We start from the raw sequence: 25,192 nt of genomic DNA on the forward strand, positions 1-25,192 counted from the left end.
GGGAGACCTATTACTCAGATAAACTGCAGTGGAGGCTGCTTCTACCCAAAATTTCTTCTCCATTCCACTCTCGCTAAGCATACTTCTCACCTTATCCATAATAGTCCGGTTTATCCTCTCAATTACTCCATTTTGTTGATGAGTATAAGCACACATCCTGTGTCTTACATTACCCTCATCCCTACAGAACTTATGGAAATACTGATTATAGTACTCCAAACCATTATCAGTTCTGAGCTCATTTACCTTCTTCTCAGATTGTGTCTCCACCATCTTCTTCCAATCTACAAACCTCTCAAAAGCTTCATCTTTTCTTTTAAGAAGATAAATACATGTCTTCCTCGAGAAATCGTCAATACACGAAATAAAGTATTGACAATTACCTAATGACAACAGATTATGAGGAGAGCCCCATAAGTCTGAATAGACATACCCCAAGTTCTCCTTTGTAACATGTTGAGCTGGTGAAAAACTCACCCTGTGATTCTTTCCAAAACACAATCCTCACAAAATTTCAAATCTTGGATCCCTCTGCAGACAAAATTTCTTCACAAGCTTCTCAAGACCTCTCCGACTCATGTGACCAAGGCGGCTATGCCACAAGTCTGTCTCATCCTTTGACAGTTCTGAAGCATGAGATTCTGCAATTGATGTCTCTCCTTGTAGAATGTAAAGTGTATCTTTCTTCTATCCTTTAAGAATTGTCGAACATCCTTTGAGCACCTTAAGTACACCATCCTCAAATTTAAACCAATTCCCTTTATCTTCAAGCCTTTCTAAAGATATCAGGTTCGTGGACATTAATGGCATATACCTTACATCTGTTAAGACAGCAAAAGTACCATCTGGATCCTTGATTTTGACACTACCTATCCCCTTCACCTATGAAAAAGTATCAATTCTCATCTTCACATATCTAGAATGCACATCATTGAAATCATAAAACCAATTCCTCCTGGGAGTCATATAAAATGAACACCCTGTATCTGATACCCACTCGTCAGCTTTACTACCAGATGCAACTAAACTTTCATCCACCGCCATTAATACCATAGCATAATCAATCTCTTCAGTTGATTTTGCCATACTACCCTCTCCCTTATCAGGTCCATGTGTTTTACCTTTATTCTTTTCTAGCTATTTGTAACATTGTTTCTTGAAATGACCTTCTTTACCGCAAATCCAACACACTTGCTTACCATCCTTTGACTTAGATCGAGACCTTCCCTTACTTTTAGTAGTATGACCATTATACTTTTCCTTAGATCTACCTCTCGCAAAATGGCCCTCTGCAACTGACTTATTATTCTGAGCTACCTCCCTTTCCTTATCTCGTGTCGCTACCATCACATCATCTAATCTTAAATTCTCTCTACCATTACTATACGTCAATGTTTCAACTAGAGTATCAAACCTAGCAAACAAAAAAACTCAGTAGGATGATAGCATGTACCTCATCAGAAACTTCAATCTGCAAGTGATTCAGATCCGCAACAATCTTTCAGAAGTCATCAATGTTATCATCGATTCTCTTATTTTCTTGCATCTTGAATGTATATAAGTTCAACTGTGAATACACACGATGCGGAAGAGAAGTATTCATGAACATCTTATCTAGCGTTGACCACGCTTCTGCTGCTGTTTCACACAAGTCAATGTTCCTTAACACCTTATCCTCGACATTTAAGAAGATCACGTTCTTTGCCTTATCGCATCGCTCTAATCTAACTGCTTCATCTGCTTCACGCTTCTGTTTCTTTTTTTTGAATCTGGTTTCTCTTCTTCTGTGAGAGGTGGAGACGGAACCTTCTCTACGAACAAATCCTTTAACCCAATCACACTCAGATGAGCTCGAATCCTCGTCTTCCACAGAGAGAAATCACCCGAACCATCAAACACCGCAATCGAAACCCCATACATCTTCGATTCAACCACACTTCGACAAAACCGTAGCTCTGATATCAATTGTAATTAATCTTGACCTAATTGATCAATCACAAACTCAAATCGAATGCGAAACAAAAGGATTAGAACAAAGAAAGCAAAGAAACGACACACGATTTAATGAATTCACGCTTCCAAGTCGGGAAATGTTACGTCTCGCTAGAGTAAACTTCTCCGGTAATCCAGTAGAACAACGGTTAACAAATCGGTTTACAAAGCTCTCGACCTCATAAGATCTACCAAACTTTTTGATATCGCTTACAAAATATAAAAACCCTCGAGCAGTCTATATACAAAGACAAAACTACCCTCAGCGACTTGTAACAATCACTGACCGTAACGTCCACACGAGTCACTCACATGCATTGACTTGAGCATGATTGCAAACAATGGCGGACCGACGTAGAGCTTAGGAGGGTCAACTGACTGGGTAAAATGTTGAAATAGCATTGTTTTGCATATAAAGTTGTAAATTTTCAGTAGCATAGTTGGTCTTCTTTTAATAGGTTGACCTCGGTTCGACTCTTCCGTACTACACCAATTATTTCTTTTTTATATTTAACTAGCTTTTAATTATTTTTTTGACCTAGATAAATTTTTTTTCTGAGTCCGCCACTGATTACAAACCTTTTCATACACCAAAAATCTTTATTACATTTATGCTATTTCAGTAATCGAATCTAAGTCACAACACTTCGAATATGAAACAGAAGATGTAGTTTTTATCATCCTCCTCAATCTATACTAATAAAAAGTAGAAGCTATAAGCTTCTAAGACTGTCCACATAGGATTTTAAATAACCTATCGGGATTTGACATGTCACTCATTAACATTTTTAAAAATTTCTAGAATTTTATATATTAAGAATTATTTTAAAACAATTTATCAGGATTTGACATGTCATTCATTAACATTTTTTAAAATTTCCAGAATTTTTTAGAAAATGGAAATTTTAAATTTGTGAAAATAAAAGAACTATGCACAATATCCCACATCGGCTAGAAAAGTTTTAGACAATGGTTCAGAACCAGTATAAACAAGATTAATATGCTTCCAACAACGAATGAGCAGGAAAGTTTGATTTATCAAGCGTCCAAGTTTAAACATTATTCGGTTTGATCCAGTTTTTTATTTGATCAAATTAAAACTTTAAAAAGTTTCAAAAAAATATTTTAATTTTTAAAAATTTTAAAAGTTTAATTATTATAAATATTGAAACTTTTAAAAGTTCTTAGCTTTTAAAAAGTGTTTAAATATTATAATTTTTAAAAGGTTCAAATTTTATATTTCGAAACCTTTTAAAGTTTAAAATACTAGAAATATTGATGCAAAACATAAATTATCTTATTTATCTACGTTTGTACTTTCTATTTCTTATGAGCTATAAAACATTTTTTTTGTATGATTTTAGATGAGTTGATATTCTTTCATTAATTTTTTTTATTTTTAGGTCTAAGGAAGAACGATTGACATCACAAGACCTTGATTTGATGTTTGAGTCAAGTAGTACAAAAAAAAAAAAAAAAGATGGACGACAAACACATATGTTTTATTAGCTATACATAGGCAAGACCAGTGTTACGGTTGTCACGGTTATGGTTTATTAACCATCGGTTAAGGTTAGAAATTTTGTTTAATCTTAACTATAATCGTTTAATAAATAGTTAAACGGTTACGTTTAAATACGGTTCCGGTTCAAGCGGTTACGGTTATATACGGTTAAGTTATTTGAGAATATGATACAGTTGATATTATTTGATGATATAACATAATTAATATTATTTATTTATAATTATTATGTTTTTACAGTGTACTCATATTTCTATATATCATATGATTCATATTAAATAAATTATTATTAGTATATTTTATTATGTTTTTAAAATATTATAAACCAATGATTTTGGTCGGAGAAGATTCTAAACGTGTGGATCTAAAACCAAATAAGTATATGGATAAAATTATCAATAATTGGATGCATGTGTTGACTATGCTGCTCTTCATGAATTTCACAAATTTATGAGAAAATAAATAATTTTGTTTTTGGAGTTTGATGGGTTAACAAGTTGTGTGGTAATCTAAAAAAAGGTTTTTCAGTGGAAAAATGTGAAAAGAAGAAGAAAAAGAATATAACGAAGAACCAGACGGTAAAAGTAACAATGAAAATTACCAAAAATTTTGACAATGAAAATGACAATACTAATTTATTTATTTCTATAAGATAATATTTTATTACCGTCATCAATCATATATAATTTTCATCAAAATATATCTAATAAACCAACCGTTTAATAAACGGTTAAACAGTTACGTTTAATACGGTTCCGGTTCAAACGGTTACGGTTATATGAGAATATGATACAGTTGATATTATTTGATGATATAACATAATTGATATTATTTATTTATAATTAATTATTTATTTATAATTAATATGTTCTTATAGTGTACTCATATTTCTATATATCTTATGATTCATATTAAATAAATAATATAGTATATTTTATTATGTTTTTAAAATATTATAAACTAAGTAAGGATTTTGGTTGGAGAAGATTCTAAACGTGTGGATCTAAAATCAAATAAGTATATGGATAAAATTATCAATAATTAGATGCATATGTTGACTATGTTGTTCTTCATGAATTTCACAAATTTTACGAGAAAATAAATAATTTTTTCTTGGAGTTTGATGGGTTAACAAGTTGTGTAGTAGTCTAGAAAAAAGGTTTTTCAGTAGAAGAATGTGAAGAAGTTAACGAAGAAGAAGAAGAAAAATAGTATAACGAAGAACCAGATTGTAAATATAACAATGAAAAATTATCACAAATTTTGACAATAAAAATGATAATACTAATTTAACTATTTTTTAAGATAATATTTTATACCGTCATCAATCGTATATAATTTTTATCAAAATATATCAAATAAATTTATACGTAGCGTGAGTTCAAAACCTAGTATATGAATAAAAAAGAGACTTTATTGAGAGAGGGCGTAATAAACCAATAAATTTTTGTAAAAATGGACCTTTTTGATAATTTCTAAGTAGAAATAATATATCAATTGGCGTTTTGGAAAAGAAAATGAAATTATTTCTTTTGATTATGGCGACATATTATTCGATATATTTATAATCAAGATACTTCTTAATATATGTATAGAAAGATTCTGCATGTCTATTCTTGAAACTTGAAAATTGCTGACTTATCAAGAAATAAATTAATAAATTAAGTTCTCAAGCCATTATTTATCATCCGTTATACTATTATCTAGTATTTGGGTCAAATCTGTTCCTCTAAATAAATCCAAACAATTTGACGAGTGAGCCGATTTGGGTTTTAGTCTTTTAGCTAATGGTGTAAGTATGCCGTTAGGATTTAAACAGGAAAAGACCTGATGTTCAGACGAGGAAAGCCAACTATCCCGGGCAGAGCCGTGCCTACCCTTATAGAAAAAAGGTAAGTGCCTTAGGCCACACTAATCCCCTAAATACTTCACTACACTGTTGATGACTCAACTGTTAAAACTTAGTTCACTATTAGTATTAGATTATTGCTTCCGTAACTGTTTAGCTGAAGAATTAAATACTTTAGCTAGATACAATAATAGTTTTTTTTTTTAAATAAATAAAATGCATAGATCCAATAATAGTTGGGCAAATAATAAGAAGTAGCAAGACATGTGAAGTGGGAAAGTGAGATATTCCTTCGCGAGGTGGACTCCAAGATGGCAGCGTCTAACTCCATTTGGCCCAACTCTCTTTACCAATATACATAAACTCAGCTTCTGCCAATCAAACTCTTTATCAGAAAATATTTATGCATACATTAAAAATTTTAATCACAAAAATCAGCATATATTCACACTCACATCTCTAGACTACTGTGCCTATATATTATTCACACACACATACATCTCTCTCTCTCTCTCTCTCTCTCTCTCTCTCTCTCTCTCTCTCTCTCTCTCCTGTTCTAGATCTCATCAGGTTTTTTCTGGTTATTTTGTAGCTTCTACGATCTGGTAACATGTTTTTATATACGTCATACCTTTCATTTTTGCAAATCAATAATAGAAATTTGTGGTTTTGTCTCATTTTACTATTTTAGCAGTATATATATATTACCAAGTTCAGAGAGTGTTCAGTATTTTCTTCTTCCCCTCTCTTATCTCTATCTGTTAGGGTTTCACTTCTTTTTCAGGTTTGGATATGGTTAGGTTCCAACTAAGTAGAAGAGAATACGTAGAACTGTACCAATCACAACTTGTCATCTCGACTATTCCGCCATGTTACCCCTCCCACATATGTATAAGTATAATGTATACATAGATAAATTTTATATTATATTATATATATATATATGAAGGTACGAGTTTCTATAAATTATGAAGGATAAGTATTTAAATATATTTAGAGGATATATATGTAGGTAGTGAGTTGGAGTTATGAGTTTGAGTTTGATTTGAGAGACAAACGATTGCGACATGAAGATGAAAGACTATTTCCGAAGCCGCGCGCGGTCGTTGTTTGCTGCTGTGGCATCATCAAGATTCACATCTCTGTTGATGGACGGTGGTGATTCACTCTCCCCAAATTTGTCTCTGTGAAAAATGAGAATCTTGATGATGCTGCATCGGCAATCAAGGACTATTATTTTTGCCCTTTCTGTATTCCATCCAAGATCTTGTTCAGGTTAGTTTGCTTCTGCTTGAAATCCGTTTTTATAGTTTCATTTTTGTCACCTGTGTATGTTAACCTATTTTCCCTGTTTAGTTATAGTTTCTTAATACATAAAGATCTGATCATGATCTGTTGTTAGTATCTTTTTTTCTTCATGTGATACCGTCGGATTTGATTTAGGATCTCAAGTTTTTGGCAGTCGTTTTCAACCCAATACATGAATGGATCAAAAAGCTTCTCTTTCAATAGATGAACAAGAGTCACAATATCATCAAAAGGACTAACTAAGGTAACTATGACATATCCCTATACAATTTTCTCTTGTTGGCAAAATTTCAGCTTGCACTTTCACAACACAATAATATCCTTTTCTTTCTTTTGGAAAAAATAAAAAAAATTGGATATCATGGAAGTTGATGAGATAATGAAAGGGTCTAGATGGAACTATTGATGTCTAGCAGCAAAGAAAGGTTTTCAGGACAAACTGTCAGTTCTCTTTGTGTTGTTGGTTTATTGTTGGCTATTACATTCAAAATGAGAATCAATTAGGAACTTGTTGGGTGGACCTTACACATTGTAGACTAGGCATACGTACTCAGTCCCACCTATTTGTGTCCCCTCTATGTACATGTTTAGGTGTTCTTGTAACTGCAATACTACTGATGAACAATGAAGCAAAAAGTACTCTCATTTTTTTGTTTTTAAAAATCTTATAGGGTAATATATATATTATGACAGACCAATCAGATTGTGAACAAAACCAAAATACATAGTATAATGAGTCTCATGTGTTGTTTGTGAGCACCAATCATCCCAAATGTAGCTTCCAAATCAAATTAACAATACCTAAGTAATGCCGCCTTCTTTTCTTTTGGTTATGTCTCGTAGTACATGTAGATATAGGTGAGTTTAGTTAGTTAATGTCTTGTATGTTGTGGAGCGTGTGTTTAATCACTCCCCCATCCATATATATTTAGTTTTTCAAAGAAATGAATCATAGCTTCCACTATAAAATCTAATTGTTTTGAGCAATGAATTGGATGATCGCGCTCCATAAGTGGAAGTGAAATCATTCTATCTCATTCTTGTAATGCACAATGGCAAGTTGGCAACTATTTTTTTCATATCATGATGATATTTTTGATATGTCCGCCAATCACGTGTATTTTGCATATATCTTCCAGTATTGGCAAACGAAATTGTAATTTTATCAAAATTAGTACATCAAAATAATAATATATGTCGTCACTCCAACTTTCTAATTGAGGACATAAGCTGTAAAAAAAAATACATTTCTACCGCTATATTGCTAATACTAATCACAAGCGGATATCATTATTTAATCGATCTTTTGTTAAAATATTCTTACCGATATGTGTCACTAATTAAACGAACCATATAATATGTTTTAATCAGAAGAATTTAATGTGTGAATCTTTTTGTGTTCTGATGATCTTCGTATTTATCTAAATAGCTATTGTGATGTTTCATCAGTTTTATATATAAATGCAAAACAAAACAACAAAGCATTAGAATCTTTGCGTATATGGATGGATCTGACAAAATGAGATGGTAATATTGGCTCGAGGGGATGAATATATGTGTTTGTGTGTGGTCCATTCAAATTGAATTTAAACGCAACGCTGAGTATGTGAGGACCATTGTCCATTTCATTGTAGTTGTACTTATTATTTCCCAGCTTTCTCAAACTTTAAGCTTTTAATGTGTTTGTATTAATTACTAATTTGGCTCAGTTTACTATTTATAGATAAGATTATTTCCCACCTTTCTCAAACTTTAAGCTTTTAATGTGTTTCTCAAAAGTATTTGTTTTCAAGTATTTTTGATGGCTAACGAATTTTGAAAGTGATATTTACGATTTTATCGATCTCAAATTAGTTTGATCTACAAATATAGCAATTCAGTCACATATTTACCCCTATCAACAGAAATGATGAGACAGTTTATCTTGATATAAGAAAAAAAAAAAAAAAATTCTCTGACCAACCACACTCTTCATATTTTGTCTTTCTCACTCAAAAATTTTCTAAATATTGTTTCTCTGACTAAACCACACTCTTCTTACTTTGTCTTTCTCACTCCAAATTTTCTAAATATAATTTTGTGGTTGTTTATCTTTCTATTTCTAGCTCCCACAATGTTTTTAATATTAATCTGGATCATGGTAGAAATGATTAAAGGCATAATAAAGTAAATGTATATTGTTAAATAAGTAAACGTCACACCAATACATTTGGACGATAGTAGATATGATATGATAGGTCGACCCAAATTCAGTAGTAGAGTTACGAAAAATAAGACGAAAATTATTATCCACTTTAACGGTACTGTACACTGCGATCAAATAATCTAGTAACCAACCCTGACTACTGCCTATAGTGACCAGCTACTAGAATCTTAAATTGTTATATTCATTAGCGATCAATTTAACGCGTCGACTGAATTTTATTACGAGGAAAAACATTATAAGAGGGCTATCTCAAGCTTTGGAGTATCTTCACAATGGATGTGAGAAGATGATATTTCACAGAGACATAAAAGCAAGCAACGTAATGCTGGACTCGGATTTCAACACTAAGCTCGGTGATTTCGGGCTTGCGAGGATGGTTCAGCAAAGCAAAATGACACACCATTCGACTAAGGAGATTGTTGTAACACCAGGATACATGGCTCTTGAGACTTTTCTCAACGGGGAAGCCACGATTGAAACAGATGTGTATGTGTTTGGTGTTCTAATGCTCGAAGTAGTCTCAGGGAAGAAACCAAGTTATCTCTTGATAAAGGAAGACCAGAGCAATTAAGAGAATAGTATTGTGAATTGGCTATGGGAGCTATACAGAAATGGAACCATCATGGATGTTGCCGACCCGAGAATGGAAAGTTTGTTTGATGAAGAAGAGATGAAAAGCGTTTTGCTCTTAGGACTCGCTTGTTGCTACCCGAATCCGAACCATCCATGAAAACTGTTTTGAAGGTCTTGACAGGTGAGACTTGCCCACCCCATGTGCCTACAGAGAGACTGGCTTTCGTGTTGCCAGTAATGCCTCCATCTTTTGGTGTCGTAGACTACTTTCTTACAGGGAGCCAAAACCTATACGCTCACCGAGCTTACTGTAAACTTATAGAAGATGCTTGGAGAGTATAAGTTTTTGATCTAATAATCAGAGTAAACTAAGGGCCGGTGGTGCCCTATATTGTATGTTGTTTACTTTATATTTAGAAAGTAGACTCTTTTTATGTGAAAATCGTCATATATTTTAGTGATCATTTTCTTGAAAATTTGTTGTTATGTCTACACTATCTCTAAGAAATTTAAACCAAAATGGCAAAAACTAGCTACCACGTTTAACAGTGATGTGATGCCGCTTAATCAGAAGTCCTCTTCTTGATAGAGCTAAGGAATTTCAAAGTCTTAGTCGATGAAAAATTGTTGGCATTAGTAAACTTACAGGTCAATAATATAGACGAGCATGGGGATTCTAAAATCTTGATAACCAAGAAGGAACAAGTAACCAAAGCCGGTTATGATTTGTATGAATTGCTGTTTGGAGTGGTGAACTTGATTGCCCGGCCATAAACCACTAGAATAATTGTACTATGCTAACTATGATGCATGTGTCTATTCAATATATGTTATAACTGTATTAAGGGAATTAGATGTGAGTTACGGTAAATTAATGCTGAATAGCCATCATCTTCATAGGTGTTCCGGCATTCAAAACTGTTATCCCCTTTTCCACTCCTGACTCTCATCTGGTTTGGCTAACAAATAATTATCTTACGTTGTTCAAAAATAATGTTGCAAGTCCGAATATGGTCAATCGAGAATTAATTTAGGATGTTCATGTCAACAATCAATATGCCGGAACAGAGATAATAGACACATATAGTCATACTGTTATAAGATATTTAACTAAAATTTTAAATATCCAAAAATAAAAATGATATTTAAAAACTATATAAATTTAAAAAGGGAGAAAAGTCCCGTCATCTAGGTTCGAGTAGCATTGGCTAGGGGGTTCGAAATTTAACATAGTTTCTCCCGGTTCCAAGAGATTAGTTTTTGGGCCTAAGAAAACTTTGGATGTTATCAAAAAAAAAAACTAGATAAATTTATAAAGATTAGAAATTGTTTTCAAACTTAAATAGTTGTTTTACTTGTTAATTTCTCAATTGTATCTTATTATATAAAGCTTGGTTCTCAAATTTAGTAACTCACCAGATCGTAACACATGTTAGTTTTAACGATCAGAGATCAAAGTTAAAAACTCACTAGATCGTGACATGTGTCAGTTTTAACGATTAAATATCCAAGTTAGTAATTCATCAGATCGTGACACGTGTCAATTTTAACGATCAGAAATCACATATCAAAGTTAGTCACTCATTAGATCGTGACACGTATCAATTTTAACGATCAGAAATCACAGTTTTCAAGCTTGGTAAAACGATGCATAAGATAATTGTAATCTTATTATATTAAAAAAAAACTTTGTTAATCCTAAAAGAAAAATGATTGTAAATACACCCCTCTATATAAGCAAAAAGATAATGACATATTTTTCACCAAACAAAATAATTTCGACAAGCTTTGTTTTTTTTTGGTAAAATTTTCTTCTTTGTTTTTTATTATCCTTTTGTTAGACACATCATTGTTGTTGAACAAGTCTGGAAGGTAATTTGTTTGTTGTCTAATCGAAGCAACTATATAAAAAGATTCCTAGATATTACAACGTGTTTTCGTCATCGTTTCTTTGAATTTTGTTTCGTCTCTCAATTTCATAATGCATACTACGCGATCTTTGACTTTGAAGTGTTAACAAAGTTTCTTATGCATAATAACTAAGGTTTTTGGGAGTAACAAATTTCTCACGGTGTTATTATTATTTCTATTAATTTACAGGACAAGTAGCATAAAAAAATATGAATACACAAATGCACGATAACAACAGAGATTATATAACACTAGATCAACTAAACATAAAGCGTTCTTATCATCGAACGATAGTATGTCTTACAAGAAAGTGAGAAGCAAAATTTTTTAAAAAAACAATGAGCTCATTGGAATAAATTTTCTCATAAAATAGAAAATGGATTAAGAAAAATACACAAAAAATATTAATTCTAAAAAATGTAAATACTCACTTCTATATAAACATAGATTGTCTTATATTATTCATTTAACAAAATAATTTATCCTAAAATATTGCTTTCAACTTTGTTCTATTAGTCAAACTTTTTTAATGAGAAGACAAATTTTCCTTATTTTTCAAACCAAAATATACTTCTACTTTCGACTTTTTCAGTTTGGAATAGGTAAGATTAATATGTTGACCCAAAAAGAATGAAAGATTAATATATCTATCTTCTTTTTCTAATATTGTATTTTAAAATTTATTGTAGTAGTTTTAAATTATTTTATTTAATTTATATTTTCATCTTTGAATTATTTGAGATTCATATATTACCGTGCTTATAATTTTCTATTATTTTATTAATTATGTCAAATTAATATTCTTCTAATTTCTCAACCTTGATTGGTTGGTCATAGACCTTTTTTTTTTGTGTAAACATAATTGTTACCATTCGTTCAATCTCAAAATGAGATAAAGAGGAGAAATTTATCAACCTAATGGCTGGATAAAATAGGCTAATCAAACACAAGCCTACAAAAAACATAGATAGATTGGAAAAACATAAATCGTTGTTGATAGATCCATAGGAACTTGAAGACAGAGGCTACATCATGATGTGTCAAAGAACCTTACATAATTACATTGAGAAATTTAACATTAGTTACTATCAAAAGATTTTGTGACGTTGGAAAAAGGTCTTTAGTTTCATTGGTTGCTGGAGCAAGTCAGACGTGAACATATTCTCTCCACGCAGGAGGAGGGCAGAGCCAAGATTCTCTCTATGGTGGAGGAGGTTGGACGGAAGGTTATCTCCCCAAAGGAGGAAGGTGAGGGAGGTTGGATGCAAGGTGATCTCCCCAAGGGAGGAAGGCGGAGCGAAGGTTTCTTCTATGGTTAGTCGTACACTATTGTGATGTAATTTATTTTTATTCAACATGTTTTTTGAGCCAACAATTTTAGTGATTAAAGAAACTATGCAAAAATAAAAGTAAAGAGACATATAATAGTTGGCTTAATTTGTTCATATAAACATTTTCTAGGTGGTGATAAATAATATATTTGTAACCTACAATATACTTAGGTATAAAAAATACACTTTTATTGGTAACATACATAAATAATTTGTATATGGATACAAATCAGTGTATTATAGCAAAAAAAACTTTTATAAATAATGTACAATAAATTTTAATATATTTTTATTTTATTTTATTTTATTTATAAAACTTTAAACCGCACATCGGCGGATCCTTATCTAGTGATTGTATATAGTATATACGATTGTAAAAGTCAATAAAATAAATCACTAATAATTTTCTAAAACTTGAAAAGATTAGAAACATAAGAAAAATAAAGAAGGCTAACTAGACAAGTTTGAATCTCTTGCACACTAAACTTCACATTTCCTAGAAAAGTGAATATTTGACCATATATGGGAGGGCTCAAACGGCTTGGTCGGTGGTGTTAATTATTGTGGCTGGCTTTAAACAGGTTTCGGATACGAGATTTTACGTTTTATAGATCTATTTGTGTTCTTCTAATGCTAATTAAAAGCTACAAAATGTAATGTACATTATCTTTTAAAAGGTGCTAATATTTGCCAATAGAACATTAGAATCTTTAAGCCACCCCATCCATGCCTAGAATAATATGTAACTGAAGCGCGTAAGTAACTTTGCATATTATTCAATGAAACATATCCATGTTCTATGCTCTTATTGAAAGGACAAATAAAAATTACAAGCCGAAGGTGTGAAAATATATAATAGTAAAAATTAAGTTCGAAAAAGACTCTTTTGGTTTGTCTCTCTTTTGGTTTGTCTCTTCAACTCCACAATGCAGAACAATCAGTAGGCTTAAAAGAAACCAGCAGTGAAGAAGAATCATAACTCACCAAAAAATTATTCTGTGCCCTGTTCCCAAAGATAGCTTCTTGTGTCGCATTACCACATAGAATAGCCAAACAAAACAGTCCTCCTCCCTCCAATTCAACATACATATTGTACTTATCCAAGACAAGATCCGCACCGCCAGAAAAATGCATTGTGATCACCGGAAAAATCTCTATGGTGCCCGAGATGTAGCACAACATGTCGTTGCGACTAGTGTCAACTACTCAATCCGCTGTCACAATTTTTTCTACTGCCTCTCTTACTAGGTTACAGTAGCTCTCAGGCAAATATGTGTAAGTGGTTCCAGAGTCTATCACTATGTTTCCTAGCAAGGCATGAAACGGTGTCCCCAATGTCTCAATGCGGGTGTCCCCAACGCTGACCGCGTCTAGGTTTAGGTAATAGATGTTGGATAATTCCAACTTGTGATAGAAGTTATCTCTTAAGGGGGCTTAAGGAGATAATGGTCAAGGATACACAAACAAGATTTAGATAAGGAGAAGCTTATTTAGATAAGGCTTTGTGTTACAATCCTATTAGAATTAGGAGTTGTCTAATTCACTATATATATGTAAGGGTCAATAGAGAGGTGTTCTATGTGACTTGAGAGATTTAGTTTTTAAGAAGTTTTCTAAATCAATTAGAAAGGTGTTCTTTTATTTCAAGTCTTTAATCTAATATTTGGTATCAGAGCAAGGTTGTGCTTCTGAACTAAAACTGGTGGAGAAGAGTTACGAAAAAGCATGGCGGCTGAAGCAAATCCACCATTACGAACAAAGGATCTTGGAGCACCATCGATCCAATGTCCGTTACTCACACCGACCAACTACACAGTTTGGTCGATGAGGATGAAGATCATACTTCGAGTCAGCGAGGTATGGGATGTTATTGAACCTTGATCCACAGATGAAAAGAAGAACGATATTGCGACTGCATTTCTGTTTCAGTCTGTTCCAGAGTCACTTATCTTGCAAATAGGAGAGCAAGATTCAGCCAAATCTCTTTGGGGAGCCATCCGATCACGTCACCAAGGAGCGGAGCGTGTTAAGGAGGCCAGACTTCAAACCTTGTTAGCAGAACTAGAACGTTTGAAGATGAGTGAAACAGATTCGGTGGATGACTTTGCAGGCAAGATTTCAGGGCTTGCATCGCAATCAGCTTCTTTGGGAGCGACCATTGAAGAACCAAAGTTGGTAAAGAAGTTTCTAACAGGCTTACCTAGAGAAAAATTTATACACATGGTAGCCTCCCTAGAGCAAGTCCTCGACTTAAATACAACACCGTTTGTAGACATAGTTGGGAGGTTAAAGGCTTATGAAGAACGAATTGGCGAAGTAAAGATCGTCGAAGACCAAGGCAAGCTGATGTTTACTAACACCTCTAATAATCGTGGAGGATATGGAGGTCTTAGAGGAGGATCCAGAGGCAGAGGCAACTACGGTAGAGGAAGCTACGGTAGAGGTAACTCTGGCAGAGGTGGTTTCGGTAGAGGCAGGGGTCGAGGGAGATTCAACAGCCAAAACCAAGGAGGAGAAACCACGGAAGAGAATCAAAAACAACAGAAGAAGGATTTATCCAAAGTAATCTGTTGGAGATACGACAAACCTGGACACTATGCGACGACTTGCACCAACAAGCCGATACAGAATCATAATCAAGAGTCAAACCTAAATGAGACACAAGAAGCAGATGGACTCTATATGCACGAAGTTGTTTTCCTCAATGAAGACAAGGTGATTCCGGAGAACTACGATATCAACAAAGGCAATGCAAGTGTTTGGTATCTAGATAATGGACCAAGTAATCACATGTCAGGAAACAGAGAATTCTTTTGCAGTTTGGATGAAANGCAGAAGCAGAAAGTTGCAAGTTGTTCTTAACAATCGATGGAGAACCAGAGAATTATCTTGAAGCTGGAAAGATAAAAGAGTGGATTGATGCTATGAAAGCTGAAATAGATTCTNCCTGATCTCAAACACAACATATTGAGTTTAGGACAAGCAACAGAAGGAGGGTGTGAGGTGAACATGAAGAAGGATTTTCTAACACTTCTAGACCCATGTGGGCGGCTGCTTGTAAGAGTTGTCTGATCACCAAATCGTTTGTACAAGACCCCGATGGAGATTAGTTTGCCGATGTGTCTACAGATCGACAGTGATGAGGCTACACGGCGTTGGCATGCTCGGTTAGGACATGTCAGTTTCAATGTTATGAAGAACATGGTACAGAAGGATATGGTTGAACGTATGTCAAGCACTATACACGAGCAGGGTATGTGTGAGGTCTGCTTAGCTGGGAAGCAGACAAGAGGATCGTTCCCGGGAAAAGCAAGTTTCCGTGCATCACAGCCTTTGGAACTGGTACATGGAGACTTGTGTGGTCCGATTTCACCTTCAACACCGGCTAACAACCGCTACGTCTTTGTCTTAATTGACGATTTCTCTACGTATATGTGGACAATGTTGCTTAGGGAAAAAAGTGAAGCGTTTGATCGTTTTAAACGCTTCAAGGAGTTTGTGGAGAAACAGAGTGGTTTAGCCATCAAAACTTTCAGAACTGATAGAGGAGGAGATTTTACCTCAGGAGAGTTCAATCGTTTCTGTGAGGAGAATGGTGTAGCCAGACACCTAACAGCGCCATATACGCCTCAACAGAATGGTGTGGTTGAGAGAAGGAACCGCACTTTGATGGAGATGACAAGAAGTTTGATGAAGGGGATGTTGATTCCGAATGATATGTGGGGAGAAGCTGTACGGCACTCAACTTACCTCATTAATCGAGTTCCTACAAAAGCTCTAAATGGTCAAACTCCTTATGAATGTTTCATGTCCAAGAAACCAAACATAGAACACTTGAGAGTGTTCGGTTGTGTCACATACGCAAAGATCAATGGACCACAATTGAAGAAGCTTGATGATAGATCGAGGAGAGTGATTAACCTTGGAACAGAACCAGGTTCTAAGGCCTATAGACTCTATGATCCTATTGATGAGAGAGTAGTTGTCAGCAGAGACGTGATTTTTGATGAAAGTAAGACTTGGGATTGGTCATCTACGAGAAACAAGTCAGATGATGGAAAACCTGGTATGTTTAGGCTTTTTCAAGAAGGTTTTATAGAAGATGGTGGTGGACATGACAATGGTCAAGAAAACGACCATCAAAATGTAGACCAACATGCTAATCATGGTAATCAAGAGGAAGAAGAAGACAATGAGGGTGATGCGATTGTCGAGAACCAAGTTCAACCACAAGTTGTAGTAGTACAGCCACAAGTTGAAGTAGTACAACCCTTGGTGACCAGGTCTGGTCGTGTGGTAACAAAACCACGCCATCTGAATGATTATGTCTTGTTCGCAGAAGCAGAAAGTTGCAAGTTGTTCTTAACAATCGATGGAGAACCAGAGAATTATCTTGAAGCTGGAAAGATAAAAGAGTGGATTGATGCTATGAAAGCTGAAATAGATTCTATCATAAGGAACAACACATGGGAGCTTGTGGATAAACCAATCGGAGTTAAACCTATAGGAGTTAAGTGGGTCTATAAACTCAAAAGGAAGGCTGATGGTTCGGTGAATAAGTACAAGGCGAGGCTAGTTGCAAAAGGGTATGTGCAACAACAAGGCATAGACTTCGACGAGGTGTTTGCTCTGGTAGCAAGGGTCGAGACTATTAGGCTACTGATAGCACTTGCAGCAACAAGAGGCTGGGAGATTCACCACCTAGATGTGAAGACAGCTTTTCTCAATGGTGAACTAAAGGAATTGGTCTATGTTACTCAACCTGAGGGGTTTGAGAAGAAGGGAGAAGAGGATCGAGTATATAAGCTTCACAAAGCTTTATACGGACTGCGTCAAGCCCCTAAAGCTTGGAATTTAAAACTTGATCAAGTTCTTAAGACAATGAACTTCAAGAGATGTGCGAAGGAACCAACGGTGTACCGTAAGAAGGAGGAGAATGAGTTTTTGATTGTAGCCATCTACGTTGATGATCTATTTGTAATAGGGACTTCACTCAAGATCATTAAGCAGTTTAAATCATACATGTCAAGGAGGTTTGAGATGTCTGATTTGGGGAAGCTAACATATTACCTTGGCATAGAAGTTTTTCAAGGAGAGGATGGAATAAGAATCAAGCAAGAAGCATACGCTCAAGGGATTCTTATTGATGCAGGAATGGGTTCCTGCAATTCAACTCATGAACCGATGGAGCCGGGACAGAGTTTGTCAAAAGCAGAGAAAGAGAAAGAAATAGATGCTACAAGGTATAGAAGAACCATTGGGTGTTTGAGATACCTTCTCCACACGAGACCGGATTTGTCCTTTGCTGTCGGTGTCCCTAGCCGTTATATGCAGAGTCCAAGAGTTTCTCACGGACAGGCTATTAAACATGTTCTAAGGTACTTAAGAGGAACAACAAGCTATGGTTTGTTTTTCAGGAAAGATGGATTGAGGAAAATTACTGGGTATAGTGACAGCAGTCACAACATTGATATTGATGATGGGAGGGGTACCACAGGTCACGTGTTTTACTACGGATCGTCACCTATTACTTGGACAACACAGAAACAACCGACTGTGACACTGTCATCGTGTGAAGCAGAATTCATGGCCGCTACGGAGGCTGCCAAACAAGCTATCTGGCTGAAAGAGTTGCTGAGTGAGATACTAAGCTTACAAGGAGAGAAGATCCTGCTTAGAGTTGATAATAAGGCAGCCATAGCTTTAACCAAGAACCCAGTCTTTCACGGGAAAACAAAACACATGCTCGCCAAGTATCATTTCATTCGAGAATGTGTAGAGAATGATCAAATTGAAGTTGATCATGTGCCAGGAGAAGAACAGAAGGACGACATTCTTACAAAGCCTCTAGGACGGATTAAGTTCAAGGAAATGAGGAGTTTACTTGGAGTTGAAGAGATCAAGCTTCCCAAAGTTCGTGTTGGAATTAAGGGGGAGAATGTTGGATAATTCCAACTTGTGATAGAAGTTATCTCTTAAGGGGAAGCTTAAGGAGATAATGGTCAAGGATACACAAACAAGATTTAGATAAGGAGAAGCTTATTTAGATAAGGCTTTGTGTTACAATCCTATTAGAATTAGGAGTTGTCTAATTCACTATATATATGTAAGGGTCAATAGAGAGGTGTTCTATGTGACTTGAGAGATTTAGTTTTTAAGAAGTTTTCTAAATCAATAAGAAAGGTGTTCTTTTATTTCAAGTCTTTAATCTAATAATAGAAACCGGGTTTTGCCGTGGTCATAAACATAGTGGTTGATACAACACCATCTCCTGCTATAATAGCATTCGCTCCAAAGTTGATCTTACTAGTTCCTTTACCAGAGAAGCAGTAAGAGATGAAACCTGGGTACTCCCCTCCCATCTGAGTGACGAGCGATAAAGGTCCCCAGTTTAGACCAACCATGCCCGAAGAACTCGGTCTGTTAAGCCCTGAGCTACTGTGGCTACAACCAATAATGGTTTGAGGCATCACAAAGGGTTCCCCTGAAGTTGAATGGATCGTGACTGTCTCGGTTGCTAAGGTTCCCTTGGTATGCCTTCCGTCTTCGTAGACAATCTCGTAAGGACAAGAGTGGTCATGGGTTTTGCATCTTTTCGCTTTGAAGGTTGAGGATTTCGAAGGATCGAATATGGGAGCGTATTTGTCGTAACAGTTAGTACAAGGTAAACATTGTGTCCATACGAGTTCGCTTCCTGTGTCTAAGATAGCTTCGATCTCGAAAGGAGGAGTACCTATCTGTAGTTTCATTAGATACTCGCTGTTATCAAAGACGGTGTTAGCCTAAGGTGATCCGAGCTGAGTATCAGAGCTGACTCTAGAAGAAGATGCATTGGAGCGACGCTGGATCAAGTCGATGGTGAAGCCGTGAGGTGATGAGGCTATGGTGGTAAAGATGAAACAAGTTATTATGATTTGAAGAAAGAGAGCGATCATCGTAGTTGTAACACCCTGGACTCACCGTACGGTCCGGTCAACGTGTTGACTTCTTGGTTTGGCTCAAAACGACAATCTCTAAAATTCAAATAACGAATACAACTAACCTGAGAAAAATAAATAGTAAATGGGGGTGAGTAATTAATTACTCAGTGAGAGGGTCAACACTGCCCACTGAAATGCATTAACAACAATCTACTCACATTCATCAATCATTGCATAGCATAGAATCAGACTCCACATTCTTGATATACATCCAACAAGCATAACATTTTTACATCTATTCAACCTAGCATCATTATAATATTTAAATCACATTTCTCATATCATCAAAGTCAATCATATACACGATCATCAATATCGCTAAACCGAAATTCCATCGGCTTAGCATGGCACGAAACAAATCCCATGTTCGTCCAATCACCATGTACAAAACCAATCCCAGGTTTGTACAATTACCAGGCACGAAACAAATCCCATGTTCCGCCCATCACGAGTCACGAAACAAATCCCATGTTCGCGCTCCCAACACATAATCTCATCTCATATCATCATACATTAACCATCATATTAAACCAACTCATCTTATCATGCATCATCTCATACTACTACATCATTATACATTATTATCATAAATATAATCATCATAATAGCACACAATATCACACAACAGACATATCCAATCACATAGTTTCCAAGCCTATACAAGCAATTCAAGAAAAAATATGTTTAGAAGTTAACCAATGCATTCCCGCAAATCCCGCTCTCACCTTTGCTTTAATGTGATTGAGAACTGCCACTAGCAAACTGCAATTGCGACTAGAAACGGTGACTGCACTCCAAAAACTTGCAGCAGAAGAAACACATTCAAAATCCCGATTAGGGTTTCTGTTTTTGACAGACACAGTAGTTTCTTGCACAACAAGCAATCATTGTGGTGGTTAGGGTTTACCTTTTCCGGTGATTTTGACGGTTAAGGTGGCTTCCTTGACACCTCCTATACCAAGAATAACCGTCTATATGCTCCAAATCGCTAAGGTATTACCGGAAATATCCTCCAAAAACCCCAACCTAAATCTCCGTTTGACAAACCGTCAGTTTCTGTGGATTCCTTGCAGCAAGATCTATCTAGGGACGATAAGATCTCTATCTATATCTTTCTGAGTCGACGGCAAACTAATCCACAAAACCCTTACTTGCAACCGTTTTCCTCCTCTCCTAACAAACCAGGGACGACGGAAGTCCAGCTCCGGTGAGCAACGGTGACTAACGGTGTAGCTACGGTGGTGGTAGATGTCTTTGTTTCTCTACAATTCTTCTTCTTTGCTCTCTCTCTCTCTCTCTCTCTCGCTCTCTCTCATTTTCTCTCTTGGCGGCCTAGACTAGGTTTTGCTCTTTCTAAACGGAGAGGGAGATACTTACGCATATACACATATGTGGCCACACTCACGTATCACGATCAAACCCTCGTTTTTTTTGAGGTTTTGCCCCAATTGGGCTTTTAATGGACTATAACTCACAATGGCCCATACACATAAGATTTGGGGATGTTACAGTAGTTGCAAGAGAAAAGTCATATGATCGAATAATTGTTTTGTTTTTATTTTTTTTTGGGGTTTTGAGACACAATGCAATGTTATGTTCCATTTTTAGGTGAACTTGGGGGAAAAATTAACAATTTTTACTAAGTTTTACATTTTTTTCAGGGAATGTTATTTTCTTTGAGTTTTACTCACGATGACCATTTTTAATCTTTTATTCGAACTTGTCTTTTTTTAGTCACCCCAAAACTAGTTTAAGAAAATCGTGTCGTTTTCATATTGAGAAACCACTTTTTGACGGCCGGTCCAAATTTCCAGCTCTGATGAACGGAGGTGGTGAGTGAGCCAGAGCTGCCGACGAGACGATTCGATGACTCTGCAAAGCTTCCTGAAAACCTTAAAGACAGCTAAAAGAACTTATCCATTCTCAATCAACAAGCTCCTCCTCGATTCTTCCTCTATAAACCAAACTCTCGATTCACCGGAAAAGCCACTCTCCGACCTCAACCTCTCCACCTTTCGCCGTATTTTATCCGACCCAGATGTCAAATCCTGGAAATGCGTCTCCTTGTTCAATTTCATCCTCGAAAGCCCATCTCTTTTCTCGTTTCAACCTGATCTCAGAGCTCACTTGTCTTTAGCTTTCCGTGTCTTGTCAGAGAGGAGATTCTCAGATGCGCAGAAACTGATGAAACCTGTCGCTATTGACGACATTCTCAGGTACCCTTTTATCACAATCGTCTCTGCCTTCGTTGATGAGTGTGGTTGTTGTGAGACGAGAGTTGTTGCGAGGTTCTTTAATTCGATGGTTATGGTTTACTCAGACAATGATAAATTCGATGAAGTTGTTGAGGTTTTTAAGTATATGAAGAACAGTGAGGTTAAGATTGATGAAAAGACTTGTACTTTACATCTGTTGAATCTCAAAAAATCTGATCAGATGGAATTAGCTGTAGATTTCTTTCCTTTAATGGTTGAATCGGGACTAGATGTTGTATCTGTGTACTCTTTAACGGTTGTTGTTTCCGCGTTGTGTTGCAATGGAGAGATCACGAGAGCAAGAGGATTAGTTGAGGAGATGGTTCTGGTTAAAGGGATTAAGCCTAATATTGTTACATTTAAGTCAATGATAGATTGTTGTGTTAAAAGATGGGATTTTGAAGAGTTGGATTTGGTTCTTAAGTCAATGGAGAAGGAAAGTGTGATGCTTGATCTCGATACTTACAAGATTTTGATTGATGGGTTCACTAGTTATGGTAAGCTTGAAGAAGCAGAGAGGTTGGTTTCGACAATGCATGATGAGAAGCTAAGAGTGGAGACTTATCTGTATAATTTGATCATGGATGGGTACTCTCGATTTGGACTAGTGGAGAAAGCGTTTGAACTACACAGAGAGATGAGTTGTAGAGGTGTTACTCCAAACAAGGATACGTATTGGGTGTTGATGAATGGACTTTGCAAAGCTGGGAAAGTGTGTGAAGCGATGAGATTGTTGAACGAGTTGCGAGTGAACGAGTTTGAGATTGATGAAGAAATGTATATTACGTTGACTGAAGGGTGTTACAGAGCAGGAATGATAGATAAATCTTTGGAAGTGGTGGCTGAGATGATTAGGGAAGGATTCATTCCTGATGGTACAGTATTTGAAAGATTAGCTGATGCACTGTTAGAAGTAAGCTGGAAAGAGGCACAGATGATGGTTACATTCGTAGTTAAGAGTGGCATCAAACCAAAATCTTGTTCTGAATTTGGTCCAAAATGATTATGTGGTCATAGAGGAAAGAAACTTATCTACTTTCTTATAACCTTAAGACTGAGATGACACACCTGTGCCTTACCAAGTCTCCAACTACACCTGTGTCAATGATATGGTAATCTACCTCTACTAATATTCTAAACTGTTTTTAAGGATAGTGATGTGCACAAAGTTGGTTCTATACCTCCAAAAGATGCAAATATATTAGACATTCTTGAAAAATTAGTGGTTCCGGAAATTTTTAGAGTATTAGTGAGTCTACAGTGTATTTGAGTTGGAGAATAAAGTAGAAGATGATTTAATGTATAAAGTGAATAATGATGACAATGAAAGGGAATGGTGATGAACAAAAACTAGGTGGAGAAGAAGGAATGACGACGATGAATATGAGTTTGATTAGGTCCATGTTGTTATGTCTTCCATGACAACCGAAATAAGATCTAAGGAGATTGCTTGAAGATTGATTTCCTATTTTGGATCGTGAGAAAGCAAGGTTGCAATGTCTAGAAGCTTAATGATTGTGGCTATGTCGATCTACGCTATACCAACTTGTACTTTTTAGAGAGTATTGAAAAAATCTTTCATCAATTTATATGTATGTTTTGATTCCCCAAATTAGCTAAAAGATCATCCATATTGACTGCTCCGTTTTTAAAAGGTGGTGTGTAGTAATAACAAGTGATATGGTTAACTTAACATCTGATCGTAGAGATCTTAATGAAATAACTAATGTTTTCCATCGCATGAATCATTATTAATGTTGATAACAACATGGACCTAATCAAACTCATATTCATCGTCATGGAAGACACAGCAACATGGACCCAAATACAAAAAACCAAAACATAAATCTGAATCTGAGAAGAGAAGAGATTCATCAGTTTGTATTAGGGATTGAGAAGAGATAAGAGAGAAGAGATAGTGACCTTCATTCTTATCAAATGATGCGGTGAAACTGTGATCGGAGATTCAACGCGAGAGAAAGATTAGGGTTCGACGAATTGGGGATTATACAATTTGGGGATTTTGATTGCAATGTGTCTTGAGGGATTTCCCATCTTCGATGGTGTTGCCGGTGAACTACGACCATGGATTTCATGGCTGGAGGATTTCTTTGTTCAAGAGAATTTCACGGCGGATGAGAAACTGAATCTTGCACATAGTCTTCTCGAAGGTGAAGCAGACGCCCATGTTCAATGGCGACAATCGTTTATGCCTTTCCAAAGCTGGGAAGACTTGAAAGATGTTTTGGTACTGGGTTTTGGGAAAAGAGACGATCCTGAAAAAAGGAGGATGATGCTTGAGAACGAACGTAAAATACAACAGTTCATCAAGAAGCAAAGAGTCGATCTAGAGGCTGACAGGAGTGGTGAACCAGAATTTGTAGTGACTGATTTGATTCGCAGTGACAAAGACTCGCGTCATGAGAAGAAAGCGATTCAAGAAACACTTGTTTCTCCTGTGTCGAAGGATTTTGTATACAGAACAAGTTTGTTTACAACACAAGATACTATTCACAATGAAGAATCGATTCTACACGAAGAACAGCCTGGCCAGATTCAATACATCCCACAAAAGGAAGCGTTTCAGCATCAGATATTGATCTCTGACTCGGAACCTAGCAGTAGAGTTGATCAGTTAGGATTTTCTGTACTGGATTCGATTGTGGCAAATGGGAAACTTGGGGAAAAGCACGTTGAGAATCCAATCTTTGAAGGTCTAAATGAAGGTTCACATAAGGAGAAGGACTTCTCTAAAGAGAAGCAATTGCTACGGACTGGCGACTCTGTTGGTGTGAAGACATTAGGTCAGCATGAAGACGTGATTTGTGAAGCAGAGTCGACTTTAACCTTGTCAATGATTGATTCTAGTCTCCAAATGGAATCACAAGCTTCAGTAACTTCAAATTTGGCAACAGATGGAGTTCAGATGGAAGTGGAATCTGTTGGAGTGAAGGAATTGGTTCAACAAAAAGAATCCATATGTGAATCAGAATTGATTGCGATAACAGAGAGGACTGAGTCGATTACAAAATCAAAGTTATGTGAAACAGTGTCTGCAGTTCCAAAGACAGTGTTCGTTCAACCAAAAGAATCATTTCGACATCAGAAGGAGCAATTACATGTTTTAGATTTTTCAGAAATGGCTGAATGTGTTGAGAAGTCAAGTCATCAGTTTTTGGAAGGAGAGATTGCAAAGCTATGGATATCAACTTGTGGTACACTACAATCTCATAGGCATCATGTGCAAAGACTCATTACAAGACAT

General features: G+C 35.8%; 1 protein-coding gene, 1 long non-coding RNA gene and 1 pseudogene across 3 annotated transcripts; 2 read left to right on the top strand and 1 right to left on the bottom strand.

Moving 5' to 3' along the window:
* LOC104786924 lies at positions 5,785 to 8,134 on the top strand. 2 transcript variants are annotated; one of them, XR_767684.2, is made up of 2 exons: positions 5,785 to 6,638; positions 6,807 to 8,134. It is a non-coding gene; the product is annotated as an uncharacterized LOC104786924 (long non-coding RNA). The 2 variants fall into 2 exon arrangements; XR_767683.2 differs by having other exon boundaries at positions 6,826 to 8,134.
* LOC104789268 lies at positions 13,608 to 19,627 on the bottom strand (annotated as a pseudogene).
* LOC104786925 (pentatricopeptide repeat-containing protein At2g28050) lies at positions 21,309 to 23,597 on the top strand. The gene is made up of 2 exons (XM_010512401.2): positions 21,309 to 23,039; positions 23,282 to 23,597. Exon 1 carries the CDS (start codon positions 21,539 to 21,541, stop codon positions 22,928 to 22,930), a length of 1,392 nt encoding a protein of 463 aa, XP_010510703.1. The 5' UTR covers positions 21,309 to 21,538; the 3' UTR covers positions 22,931 to 23,039; positions 23,282 to 23,597.

The sequence above is a fragment of the Camelina sativa genome, chromosome 5 (assembly GCF_000633955.1).
Source record: "Camelina sativa cultivar DH55 chromosome 5, Cs, whole genome shotgun sequence".
Classification (NCBI taxonomy): domain Eukaryota; kingdom Viridiplantae; phylum Streptophyta; class Magnoliopsida; order Brassicales; family Brassicaceae; genus Camelina; species Camelina sativa.